The sequence below is a fragment of the Pelophylax lessonae genome, assembly GCF_965119305.1.
Source record: "Pelophylax lessonae genome assembly, chromosome: 8".
In the NCBI taxonomy this organism is placed as follows: domain Eukaryota; kingdom Metazoa; phylum Chordata; class Amphibia; order Anura; family Ranidae; genus Pelophylax; species Pelophylax lessonae.
In genome coordinates, this window is record NC_138775.1 from 149,171,759 (window position 1) to 149,185,895 (window position 14,137).

A 14,137-nucleotide genomic window follows, 5' to 3' on the forward strand; every position below is an offset into this window, starting at 1 on the left:
TTGACTGTTAATAAACAGACTATTTTATTATTATCCTTCTGGTCTCTCTCTCTCTCTTACTATACATTCATGTCTTGCTTTTTCGTTCCAGGTACTATGCTCCATATTTTCTGGCAATGTTCAAACATTCAACGATTTTGGAATGATGTGCTCACCATTATTAAACATCTTGCTTCTGTTGACTTGCACCAAACCCCAGCTGTATGCCTGCCTCGCCTGACTGAGAGACCTATTGCTAAATGCATGTCTTCACTTACCATACACATACTAAATGCTGCAAAAGCATATGTGCTGCTACCCCCCCAGGAGTGTATCTACCTTCTCTTAGGCAGTGGAACTCACTTTTCCCTTTTGTTATCTAATTTGCACTTTCTATTTTTATGTTTACAACTCACATTGACCCTTATTACCCTTTTTCCAGTTCTTTTCAGCACACAGCTTACTCTGCAGTGGGAATACCACTTCCACAAGCCCTTTGATTTTGATCGGATAGATCACTAATTCGTCTTTCTTTCTGATATGCCGATGTATACATTTGCATTAACCTTTTATACTTTACAGTCACAGTATTTTATTAATAAGTGTTTGCTTATAATTAATAACTATTGATTCATCACATTGTTCAGGTCTGCTGTTACAAAATTACAGTGTACTACACATATATATATATTGTACTTGGTCACGATGTTATAGTTGATTATTTTGTAAAGTGATGAAATATTAAGAATAAAAAAAGGCGAGTTCTCCTAAAGCTGAATTCTAGGATAAGCAAATATCATCTAAATACAAAAGGCATGTGTATTCTTTCTTTAATCTTGATGTCCTTTGTGTATTTCTTAAACTCTGTGTAATAAATCAGGGAGAAACCTTGCCTCAGTGCAGAAGCTTCCTGTAATAAAGACTGGTCACTGCTGCTTCTCCTTGTACAAGGTGACTGGTCTCAGGCTTACTTAGTAGGTGTGAATTCAGTGATAGAATGTGCCAGAGTGCACTAAGAACCCTTGCAGGTAGGGTTATGCAGCAATAGAAGGCATTAATTATGTTGGTCCCTTCTGGAAAACCTAGGAATTTGCTGCTATTAGCAATAGAGGGGTAGGGCTGAGGTTATCTGTTGCAGCGTGACTGTGCATCTTTGTAAAGACATGTTGCACCATGCATTGCAGAACAAAAAAATGCCAAAATGGATAACCATGCCAACTGTGAAGTAGTTTCTGGTGCTTCAGCCCACCTGGCCTTACTCTGTGTGAGTTCTTTGAGGCTATGTGCAGTGGAGAATGGGCTGTGGATCTGAACCAGGAAAGCACTTTGTAAATGCAACAGTACCAAAATTTGGGAATTGTCACAAACAAAGTTCAGTGCCCAAAAGTTGCATTCCAGGAAAAAAACTCCACATCTAACAGTATAAAGTGGTGTGGATATAGCTGTGTAAATGCTGACAAAGTTCAAATCAGATAGCCTCATTCACTAAACAAGTCTGAAGAGACTAGGTGACAGCAGAGGTTATTCTACGGATTTAGTCTTGGAGAGTGCCTTGTAGCTATCTATCACAGTACACAGAGGTCTGAAAAGTGCTAGAATGTAGGGCTTAGTAACTAAAGGTCACATACTAGACCATTACACATATTACCAGACCAGTGGGGTGCAGTAAAGCCTCACAAAGACACACGGAGAAAATTCCCATTTCCTTCAATCTGAAAGCTTTACTAGGGTGAGTCCTCAGAGAGGACTAATGGCTGTGCCATGGTTCTGGATCTGGAGAAAATGCTCTGGGCCAACTGCCATAGTACACAGGGTCTAGAAAGCAACACAATGCAGAGGTCAGTGCCTAGAGACATACCAGGGTAAACTGTGCCATGTCAATAGGCCTACATGAACATTAAATCTTCATAGACTGGGTCACCCCAGACACTGTGACAAAGCTCTGAACCTGGAGAGCACTCTGCGTCTAAATAAATAAGTACACTAACAACTGGAGAGTCTCAAAAAAGCAGATCCCAGTACCTGAATGTCACATTCAAGGCTAACCCTGCAATCTTTGGTTCAGAAGGGTCCGGTTACAGCCAGATATACTGATCTGGATAACTGCTGTGAAGAGACTAGCTCAAGCAAAAAAACACAGCAAAAATGATGGTTGGAGGATTGGTTATATGTGGGCTGTTTTAACAGTTTTCCTAATTTTCGAAAATAGATTCAAATTGGATTCGAAAATGGATTTTCCAAACCTCTTGTTGCAGCAGTATAAGGTTGTGCATCAGGTTTTGCCCTCAACCTCAGGACACTTTTTCTTACGTTCATTAGGATTAATGGGACTTCAACTTAAATTCCCAAAACAAGTAAAGTGCAAACCACATTTATAAAGCACACAGCTGTGTTTCATACATGTGTGGAAGCAGCTTCTAATTTAAAAAAGATTTTAAAATTTTCATTCTGAAAATTGCTTCATAAATGGTCAGCTAAAATGTTAAACTTGAACTAAGTAAAACTAAACAAAAGAAAAATGTACATTCTTCATAAATTAGCACGTATTGATATAATACTTTAAGACTGAACTGATTCCTTGAGATGCCCAATTCCAATAGGCTGTATTAAAGCTGTCCATAAACAAAGACAGATGCAGCATGCAAAACTATTTGATATAGGTTTTTGACTGTCACATTTTGTGTAGGAATAAAAGAACTACAACAGAGGACTTTGGAAAACCACTGATGACATCACAAGAGGTCTGATTTCCTGGTTAACTAAAGATAAGCTTGTGCCAAACTGTATTTACCATCCGAGGAGATGAAACACCTACTGGGCATACATGGAAAAGTGAATATACTGTAAATTGTGAGGGAATGAATATCTCTTTGTGGTTGACATTTCAATTAAAAACCAAATCCCTGTAAAGCCTTGCATATTTTACCTGGATTATTATTATTGTTATTTCAGGTACTTATATAGCGCTGTCAATTTACACAGAGCTTTACATATACATTGTACATTCACATCAGTCCCTGCCCTCAAGGAGTGTACAATCTAAGGTCCCTAACTCACATTCATACATATACATAGTAAGGCCATTTTTTTTTATATAGGATCTAATTAACCTCCCAGCATGTCTTTGGAGTGTGGGAGGAAACCGGAGTACCCGGAGGAAACCCACGCAGGCACAGGGAGAACATGCAAACTCCAGGCAGGTAGTGTCATGGTTGGGATTCGAACCAGTGACCCTCTTGCTGCTAGGTGAAAGTGCTAACCACTGCACCACTGTGCCGCCCACCTGGATTGTCTGGATCAGGTATAGCTGCTAGGTGAAAGTGCTAACCACTACACCACTGTGCCGCCCACCTGGATTGTCTGGATCAGGTATATCATCCCCATCCTGTGGTTTCTTTTTAGTTTGATTTTTCCTTGATAATTTCTTGGTTTTTTTGCTTCCTCTCGATAAAGAAGATGATGAAGAGAATGACGACGAGGACACATTTTCTTCTGATTCTTTAAAACAAATAAAGAAAATATTTTAACACATTCATTATCTTGAAAATACTTACTGTATGCTCAATATTTTTTTTTTATTGTATGAACATACATTTTACATATATGTGTAGAGACAGTCTTATCTAAAGATACACTGTACATATTTAGCTGTATCTTGAAGGGCATTTCTGCTTTATATTGTAGGCTTGTTGACAGAATTGCTGCAGTGATTGCTCCATATGAACTGCATACAACCTGCACGTTTTTTGAAAGCGGCTTTGTCAATAAACAAGAAATACTAGCAAAGGTTTTCCTGTAAAAGAAGCAAGTAAAAACGTACCTCCCCTGCTGCCTGCCCCTCTGAACACTATTCCACTAAAGAGAAATCCTTCCCTGGAGTCTCAACGGAAACTGACACTCTAGCTTCTCTACTTACTGTGTCTTGGATAAGTGGGCACTTACTATCACCCATGTTAGCCCACATCCTAAACAATTATTAGTATTAATTTGCTTATAGACAACTTTATAATTTCCCATTTGGAAATTATTTTTATTAAAAGGGAGATTATTACCTTTTATCTATGATGTCTATTTCTTTATTACTTTCAGACTTTAATACCTTTTCGACTTCGTTTTTTTTTTTTTTTAATACAGTGGTCACTAATGTATTTGCATATGTTTTCATATTTATACTTGTATATTTTCACGTTATAGCATTGTATGGCCTTTTCATTGCTTCTCCACACTTTGCTGTGAGAATTGGTGACAATGATAATAATAATTATCCTTGTAATTATTATTATTATCATCGTAGATTTAACTGTACTACCTTCGATTTCTTCTTCTGACTCAACAAGTGTCTCACTCTTTTTCTTTTTGGGGGACTTTCCTTGAGGACTTTTTTTACCCTTTGCTGGTAATCTTGAAGAGGGTCTCTTTTTGGGGTCTAAAATACAGAAAAATTATACCAACCACAATGTCACTACTGTGTCCTGCACATTACCCTTGTTACCTCATGTACGAAACAAATATTAGTATCAATTTTTTGCACAGTCAACTTCAGCCACATTTTGAAATTCAGAATATCCTCTCCTTTACGCCTGGTGTCTATGCTTATAACATACAGAATTTAAGGCCTTTGGACATAGATTTAGTTACAGTTGTTACCAACATATTTGCAAATGTTGTCATTTTATGTTTTTGGGCTTTCATTTTATAAACCCCCATGCCCCTCTCTTTGCTTCTCCATACTTTGCAGTGAGAACTGTTGGTGACAACAATAATAATAATAATCTTCATAATTATTATTATTATAGATTTATCTGTAATACCTTCAATTTCTTCTTCTGACTCAACAAGTGTATCACTCTTTTTCTTTTTGGGGTTTTTAGAAGGCTTTCCTTTAGGATTTTTTTTGTTCTTTGATGGCGAGCGTGATGAGGTTCTCTCATTGTGGTCTACAATACACCAAAACAATAATAAGTATTATGCATATTATTTAGGTATATATGCATATTTCAGACCTGCCACAAATTTTTCATAAGCTGTACCTGCAAATTGTGAATTGTTAAAGATCATTTTTCACAGTAAGAAGTTATTATAAATCAGGTTAGGTAAAGCTTGCCTGTTTCACATGTAGCAACTTATATGTACCATAGAGTAAAATTAAATGACTGGATGTACCATTAGTAACTAATGGGATTTTAGTTTTTTTGGTAGTTTAGAAATATGGGAAATACTATTGATTGGTTGCTATAGGTTACTCCATATTTTGTTATTTTTCACAATTTAATAAATAAAGGCAAAATGAGAACTTCATTTTAGGCATAACAATATTTAAAGAGTTACATTTAACAAACAGTTTTCCTGCTCTTACTGCTTCCTGCTTGGTTACTGATTAACAGAATAGGTACAAAGTGCAGGTTGGCTTTTCATCTTCTTAAAATCACCTTAAATCCTACATAAACTCTCACACCTTTTTGTCTCTTTATAATCTTGTACTCTTCTTTGCATGTCATGCTTTGTGACAATTTTTTTCTTGAAATGTTATTAATATATAATTTTATCTCATTGGAAACACTGCTTACTGCCCCCAAACTGGGAGCTGATAAGGATGCAGGATCAGCACAATTGTCCCCCCACAGGCTTTTTTTTTACAGAAAATAAATAGGGTGTGTCCTACAAGGCCTGTTACATAACTAAACTGGCAGGCATTTGCAAACCTCAAGAAGGGATGGACAAAAATAAAAAATCATTTGACAAGTAATTCAGTTCTCTTATATGTGCTTTATCTGTGTATTGGTGTTTGCCTGGAATTTAGATTATCTGCTATCTATGAGAAAAAACAGAGGAAAAAAACCTAAACGCAGATACGCACAGCACTGGAATACTTGAATTTGTTAATTGTGTTTACTTCAGAAAATGGTATGTTAGGGTCAACGGTCTATTCTGGTGTAAATGTTCTAACAGCTGACTATAATAACTCGGCATACTTTGCCTTTGTGGTTTTCCTTCAGGCTAACTTTGAAAAAAAATGTATTGATTATAATTGAAAGTATTCACAAACTGTGAAATTCAGTCACAAAGATCTAAGTCAGGTTATGTTTGACTCAGATCTATGTAGTTTGGGTGCAGTATGTATGCAGCCAAACATGTCCTATTTACTAAATACCTTCTGGTTCGTCTTCATATTCATAAATAATCCTCTTCTTCTTCTTTCTTTTAGGTGTAGAATATACTGGATTCTTTTTGTCCTTTTTGGGGGATTTTTTATTAGGACGTGTATCTGGTGCATTTCCCTCAACGGGATCTAGATTAAAGTGAACATCTAAGAATCAACAGGATTGAGCAAAATAGTCAACCATACTGAATTTGCACCTAAAATGTCTTTACAAAAATGGAGATATTTATCAAAGGCAAATATAATAGCAGCAGCTATTGTTGTTGTTGACTTTTGCTATATCTACAAAATGAAGCTGCTCACTGACCTGCAAAGTTGCATATTTAGACATACACAGTTACTGTATCAGGAAAATGAAAGTATGACTATGAAAATGGAGCTCGGCATAATTGTCCTCCTACAGACTTTTTTTGCGGTGAAGAATCGGGTGTGTTGGACTGAGTCTGTTACAGTACTGATTGTACTGGTTCTTACTTTGGGGTCTAATAGATTGTACAATCACATTTAGACATGCACAGTGGCTGTAACAGAAAAGTGAAGGTAAGACTATGAAAATGGAAGTTGTTGTGCTTGCTCTGTCTATTTGATTGCACAGCTACTTATCTGCCTTTAATTGGGCTTTAAACATATTAGGGGTTGAATTGCTGATGATTAACCTAATTCACTAAGCTCTGGTGCAAGATCCCTTGCAAAGTGCAAATTCCCATGCAAAGTAAACAACCTATTTGCCTTCAGTAATCAACCCCACTGTCTAGTGGACTCAGTGTAACAGTGATTGTGCTTCTAATACAACTACTTAACATTGGCTAAAAAAAGGTTTTGTGGAAAACCCTTGGAATCTTTGCTAACATACATAACAATGGACAAGTCTGAGTAATGTGATTGTGTGATGGAAGCAACACCGATAAAATGGTTGACTTAATGTGCTATTATTGAAGCAAATAATCTGATTGTTTGGACATTCTGACATTTTCATTTTTCTGCTTGCCCTATAAAAATACCACCTAGTAATAAATGATCCTAGTTTCTGGTGACATTGCAATGGTGATTGCCTAGGCAGACCATCAAATGTCCTCACAGAAAAGGTACCTTCTTCATCATCTTCTGGAAATATTACTTTCCTATATCTCTTCTTTGCTGACCTCCTAGGGCTCCTTTTTCTAGATATTTTTGATGAAGGGGGTGATTTTTGGTTTTCCCGTGGAGGGTCTACGAACAAATGTAGATGTAATAATTTAGGTTTTTAGTACTAACTCAGTTTGAGCAATATTACCTAATTTTGTTTATGAATAATTGTAACGCATGGCTTTACTGTGGCAAATTAAAGTAATAAGGAGACTTTTAAAAGATTCTGAAATATAATTATAAACATTTCACAAGCATAGAAATGATTGGGTGACAAGGGTTAGTAATAAATAAGCATTTTCAAAGCTGATCTATAAGCAGATATAAAAAGCCACAATCTGAACCAGTAATGGATTCATTTGTAAAAATCCTTACATTTATTTTTGCATACAGCTGGCAGAAGCACCTGAATCTGTCTTGACATTAGCCTTGTGTAATCCCATATACAGACACACTTACTGGAAGATGGAAAGGGCAAAACTCTGCTGACAGGCCCAATGTTGTCATCCATCCTAAAGAGCATACTAAAGAGAGCAGAGTGCTGCTGCTCATTTATTGTTTAGTGACATGCCAAGATGTCTCTCTGTTCCACCTTTATTGCTGTATTAAGCATAGTCAGCAGACAGGTCTCAAAGAGTGCTGGATCTTGCTACGCTGTAGTGCCTGGATCACAAGACTGTGTGAAATCTTTTGACAGGTCCTACAGTTCCCTTTTATATTTCAGAATTGTATTTTGATAATTGTGGTTTAGTTTTAACAACATTTTCCAGATGTTGATTACCAAAATCTCTAATACACTGAAATATGAAATGTTTTGTGACTAATTGCTTTTGCATTTTCATTTTAGATGTAGATCTTCAAACACCAAACACCACCCCTGCAAGATATAGAGAACATTTTATTCCATCATACTATCATATACACTGTAGCTGTACAAGTACTTTAGTGTTACTTGACATAGTGTTAGGTATATACAGTATATAAATATGTGTCTGTGGGGGAGTTAACTCAGCAGTTTCCCAAGATCCTTCAAGACTTGATTCTTGCTGCCCATACCAAGAGAAAATTGATAGTGACCTTAAATAATAGCAAAAGATTTTTTAGTTTTATGCTAAATTCACAAAAGGCTAACAATATATTTGTGCTGCCATAGTTAGAAATGTGTGAAAAGTTGACATCTCAGAGGATTGGCAAAGTATGACCATGGTCATGCGTGCAGTACGATTATCTATTGTCACAATATACCTTCTGCAAGAAGCCAATTATATACTTTATAAATATAGAAATTGAGGCTTTTAGAATTATATGTGTAAATGCATTATTTGAAAAATACAAATTTAATTGCATCCATTGCAAAGCAAACCTATCTCTGCATCCATTGCAAAGCAAAACTATCTTTCTAATACAAAATCTAGCATGCAAGGGAACCCTGCATTTATAGTAAGCCAAATCTCTTATCTCTGCTAAAAGAGTGGAATGAGTGTGCCTCAACGCTGTCATTCACTCTGCTGTCTGTGTGATCTAATCTTCTTACCACCAGTAATTTTTTTAAAGTACAAATATATTATGAGCTGGAGTAATTATTAGTGAAATGTGTACAGTATTCTGTTAGGGGTTAGCTTTGGATCAACCTAAGCCCAGCTCATTTCAATGGACTAAGACTTTTCTCCTTTACAAGGAACCTTGTCCCAATGATTTGACTGTTCTGGCATACAGACAAATGCTTGAACATTCACTTATTTGGCAGAAGCTCAACATAATACATAATAGCTGTATTAATTCTCTTATTACACATGTCAGTTTCCCACTTTCAATGATTAAGGAAACTGGCAGCTGCAGGCACTGCTGATTCCTTTACAACAAGGAGCAAGGGCTGTGGTGTGACATCATTGATAATATATGGACACAACCATATTTGGTCAATGATGTCATGGGTCCCAATGACATAATTGATCATATATTGTCATGTTTGTGTATGGTCAATGAAGCCACCCATGAGACCCATCCCCCTTGTATATAACAGTTGTCATCCACTGGACTTTTCTGTCAAAGGGAAGCAAGTGGATGGACTGAAGGTGTCTTGGTGGCGGCATTTTTTTCCTGGTGGTGGGTCAGTGGGCATCAGACATTTTGTTTTTAATTAATTAAAGAACCTGTCAAAAACATTTTTTTTTATTTTTTTTTTTACGGTTTCCGTTTTTCGTTTTATGCAATAAAGTGAGTCCCATACACCATTCAATTTTTGTGCAATCTCCTATTGCAATTAAGTTGATATTTGGACAGTGCAAGGAAGCTCCAGTTTCTACACCATGCAAACTAGAGCATCCTCCCACCTTATGGGTATCTGCTCACCTAATTGTTGGACCCCCCACTCCACTTTATTACACGTGTACAAACGTAACTCCTCTTCTTTCCTCAGAGACCGTCTCCCAATGGCAAGATAATATGTGGGAAGCAGAATGATACTGGTAGTACAGATCATTGTCACGATTTTTATTTGCAATGGTAAAAAAAAAAAAAAAAACTCACACTTTAGCAGATAAAACAAGGCATGTCACATTCATATTCCAATATATGGCATCCAGACTCCGCTCACTGTGATGACCTCACCGCTTGCCTCACGCATTGTGGTGTCAAGGTTTTCTCAAAGGCTACAGCAGGTGACCAGCATCACGCTATACATAACTGTAAGCTTCATCACCATGGCAACCAATCCACATTGGTCACTATTTTGTTCTGCAGGACCTACTTGCCCACTGCTTCCTCCATATGGAAAACCTCTGTCTCCCTCTTTAGGCATGTCTGATGTTAAGGGCATGCGTCCGCATAACTTTATTGTCAGCATAGAAATAGGGGGGAATAAGGATGTGATGTTTTGGAACAAAAAAGATATGGTAATTTACCACACAAGTATCAGGTGACGTGCTGCAGATAAAGGTCAGCTTTGTGTGCGTCAGTAAAAAGTTTACACTGCTGACACCAAAATCAAAAAGGCCCATACAAAGCCAAATTAAAGCAAAAAACACCTCCTCACAAAAAATAGGCCCTAAACATTAATTCTCAACCTCAATTCACTTACTATACTGTTAAACTGTTGTGCCACTGGAAAATTTGTATGAAGTTGGGAGCTTTAGCTATTTTTTTAAGAGTATATATTCCTATAGTTTTTACATTTGTAACATTGTGGGTGTTTCTTACACTGGTCAATTCAGGCCTATTACTGCTTGATAACAAGTCATATGTTGCAGCCAAAACTGTCTGAAAAGCCTTTTTTTTTTCAATTTGAAATGAATAGGATTGGAATGTTGCTGCTGTTTTTCAATGTGAACTGTAAAAAAAAAAACTACACATCCAAAATATGTTTTGCGAGAATACTGTGTCGCTCACTCTGTATGTGAAAATTGCACTGTTCTGTAACACCACATACAGCTTAAAGGCATCTCTAAAACATGTAATTTATGAAATTTGTGTTTCTACTATATCGCCTTCAAAGTCGCATTAAAAGGACCCTTTACCTGTTGAACAGTAAAGATTTTTGCTTTGTTAAATGTCCCTCATTGCTTTTTTTTTTTTACAATAAATTCCTCTATTAACCTTAACTTGGGCCGAACTTAATATGAAAATTATTTGATGGGGCTCAATGGTAGTTCAGGTTTTAAGCTTCATGCGACAAACCTTCTGTTAATCAAACGTCGACAGATTCGCTCATCTTTTTACAGTGGGAAATTCTGTAGAGGAAAAAAGAGCTACAAAATTGTGGTATCCGTTATTATTAGCTGAAGTACACATTATAGACAGCACATTGGCTTAGTGAGCAGTACTTCTGCTTTGTAGCACTGGGGTCCTCCTTTCAGGTTCAGGGTGTCTACATTGAATTTGCATGTTCTGCCTGTGCTTGCATGGGTTTCCTCCTATGATCCAAAGGTATGCTAGTAGGTAATTGGCTCCTTTCTAAAACTGTCCCTAGTATGATATTCTACTAAGTGCACCAAAGATGACTGCCTCATTATCTTCCCCTAGGAAAAAATTGCTTAAGAAGTATAAACAATAATCACACATGCTAAAAACATCATTAAAGGTGTTTTAGAAAGCAAGAATTTGGGAAGGAGACATACACATCTCAGCATACAATATTAGTAGACCACTAACTATTAGTAATACAGACTAGAGAGCAGAGAGCGTTATTTCATCCTAACTGTATCATTATAAGAAAAATATGTCTCCACCCTTGAATGAAAAAAAAACATATTTGTCACACTAATTATCATCCAATACTCCAGGAATTTATTCCTATATATGTTTTGTTTAGCTACCACAAACTATAAATTTTTTCAATCTATGTTTCAGATGGCATCTCTTCTGTGAAGAACAGTGAATGCCATTCCTGAAAAATTACCTTCTATGTCATCTTCTTCATTGCTTAAATTCCTACTATTCTTCTTCCTTGCTCTTCGTGTGCTCCGTTTTTTTGTTTTTTTAGGAGGAGATTGTGAAAATTTTGTACTTGTCTTTGGATGGTCTATAAGCAAATGTAAATGCCATAAACTAGTGTTTTGTCTTTATATCGATATGATTGATTAACCGGGAATTAAAATTAAAAATCAACAAGGTCAAGCACTGCTTTCTATTCCTAACATAAATACCACAAAATTAATTGATTTACAAGGCTGCATATTTTCTATTTGTTTGATAAAAGTCTTAAAATAAATAAAAATACATAAAAATAAAAAATAAAAAGTTTTGCCACCATAGCACATCATAACAATACATTTATATATATTATGGTGCCTTTTGGTGAAGTTGTCATGTATATCATGCTATATAATTTTTTTACATTGTTGTATTGCATTCATAGCAGTTAATATTTCAAATATTTCATAAACGTGAATTAGAAAGTTAATTACAGGCAAAAGCAGAGGCCAAAAAAAATAATATTCACTTAAAAGAACTTCCATTCTTTAAAAAAATACTCTGCATTTTTAGGTAGTATAATAAGATTTGTAAGATTTGAAAAAATTGGATTTTTGACTTACCATAAAATCCATTTCTCAGATGTTCATTGACAGACAGCGCTCCTAATTCTTCTTAACCATTGGGTTATACTGTCCTCTACAGGAGTAGGACACTAGGCAGGAAAAAACTTGACTACACCTATGGGCAGTCCCAGGGGGTATACACCCACTCTCAGCTATAGGCACTCAGAAGAAAGTCAACTCCACAGAGGGGTGGTTGCTGTGTCCGTCAATGAACATTAGAGAAATGGATTTTACGGTAAATCAAAAAAATCTAATTTTCTCTTTCGTTCATTGAAGGACACAGCTCCTGATTCTTCTTAACCATTGGGACGTACCAAAGCAGTGTTAAACATGAGGGGTGGGAAAAACATCAGAAAAAATTTCCCGAGGCTAACCATAGCCAATCAGGTAACATAGAGCTTTATCATAAACAACTGGAGCTCACCTGAAAAACCATACACCCTCAAAGAGGACCAGGTTCTCTTAACAGCAGCCTGCAAAACCTTGCAACCAAAAGAAGCATCCACAGATGCTAACACATCCACTTTAATAAAAATTGGTAAAAATGTGCACCGATGACCAGGTGGCCACCTTGTAAACCTGTGTCACTGACGCATGCCGATGGAAAGCCCAGGAGGCACTAGGCACCCTAATAGAGTTCGCCTTGACAGGGAAAGGAGGAACCTGACCCTTAACCCACCATCTGTCTGATCCATCTGGATTACCCTTTGTGAGATCTGTCCGTGAGCACAATAGAGAGTCTGACTTCCTCAAAGACTCTGTAGCTGCCAGGTACACTGGGTAATTGCCCGGACCACATCCAGGGCATGCAAGGCAATTTTCTTCAGGTGTTTAGGCCTGAGACACAGGAAAGACAACACAATGTCTTCAGTCAAATGAAAGTCAGAAACCACCATAGAAAGGAATGATGGACAGGGGCGAAGCACCACCTTATCCTTGTGAATCACCATAAGCTGAACGTCAGGATATCACCGTCAGTTCCGACACCTTGTGCGCAGAGGCGAAAGCCACCAAAAAGGGCCACCTAGGAAAAGCTACCAAGTATTTTCAAAGAGGGGCTTTTGTAGAGCTGAAAGCACCAAATTAAGATCCCAGGGCGGCAACAGAGACCGCACTGAAGGAACCAAATGTCAGACACCCTGAAGAAAGATACGCACCGGGGAGTGTGTGGCCAACTGTAGGAAGATTAGGATCTGATTCACCAAGAAGGAGCGAGGATGAACCCCAAGAGACTCACACCACGCAATATACTTCTTCCACATATGAGGGTAGATCTTCCTAGAAGTAGATTTCTTAGCTTTCAACACCGTGGGAATCACCGACTCAGACAAACCTCTATCCTTCAGCACCTGGCATTCAACAGCCAAGCCCTCAAAGCCAGCAACTGTAAAGCAGGATGGAAGATTGGTCCTTGGGACAGCAGTTTCTCCGTGAGAGGAAGTCCCCAAAGGAGCATCGGTGACCAGCCATACCAGATCGGTGTACCAAGACCGGTTAGATCAGTCTGGAGCCACTAGTATGACCGGAATCCTTTCTGCCTAAATCCTGCACAGTAGCCATGGCTTTTATTTCCTTTCTATTTGTTTCAGGAATATGGCCTTTACTGTTTATTGTCTATGGCCATTTTATGTTGCCAATAGTTAATATTTGTTGTCAAATTTTGCCTAATTGGAAGTGTGCAGGTGAGCCTAGTTAGAATGATCTCTAGAGGTATTCACCTTTTGTATATATATATATATATATATATACCTGCACATTTGCCCATTATTCCAGCTATGACACCAGCTTGGGTGTGAAATGCGTTAGCTGCCAGTGTCATTATCTCCGCTGCGGTATG

At 37.3% G+C, this 14,137-nt stretch overlaps 1 protein-coding gene across 1 annotated transcript in view; it reads right to left on the reverse strand.

The window, feature by feature from the left end:
* PRG4 (proteoglycan 4) overlaps positions 1-14,137 on the reverse strand; it is a 134,752-nt gene that overhangs the window by 62,386 nt on the left and 58,229 nt on the right. The window contains exons 6-8 of the mRNA XM_082265581.1: positions 6,131-6,268; positions 4,791-4,916; positions 3,331-3,477 (exon numbers count right to left, since the gene is read on the reverse strand). Coding sequence (XP_082121707.1) covers positions 3,331-3,477; positions 4,791-4,916; positions 6,131-6,268 — 411 coding nt within the window. The remainder of the gene's footprint in view (positions 1-3,330; positions 3,478-4,790; positions 4,917-6,130; positions 6,269-14,137) is intronic.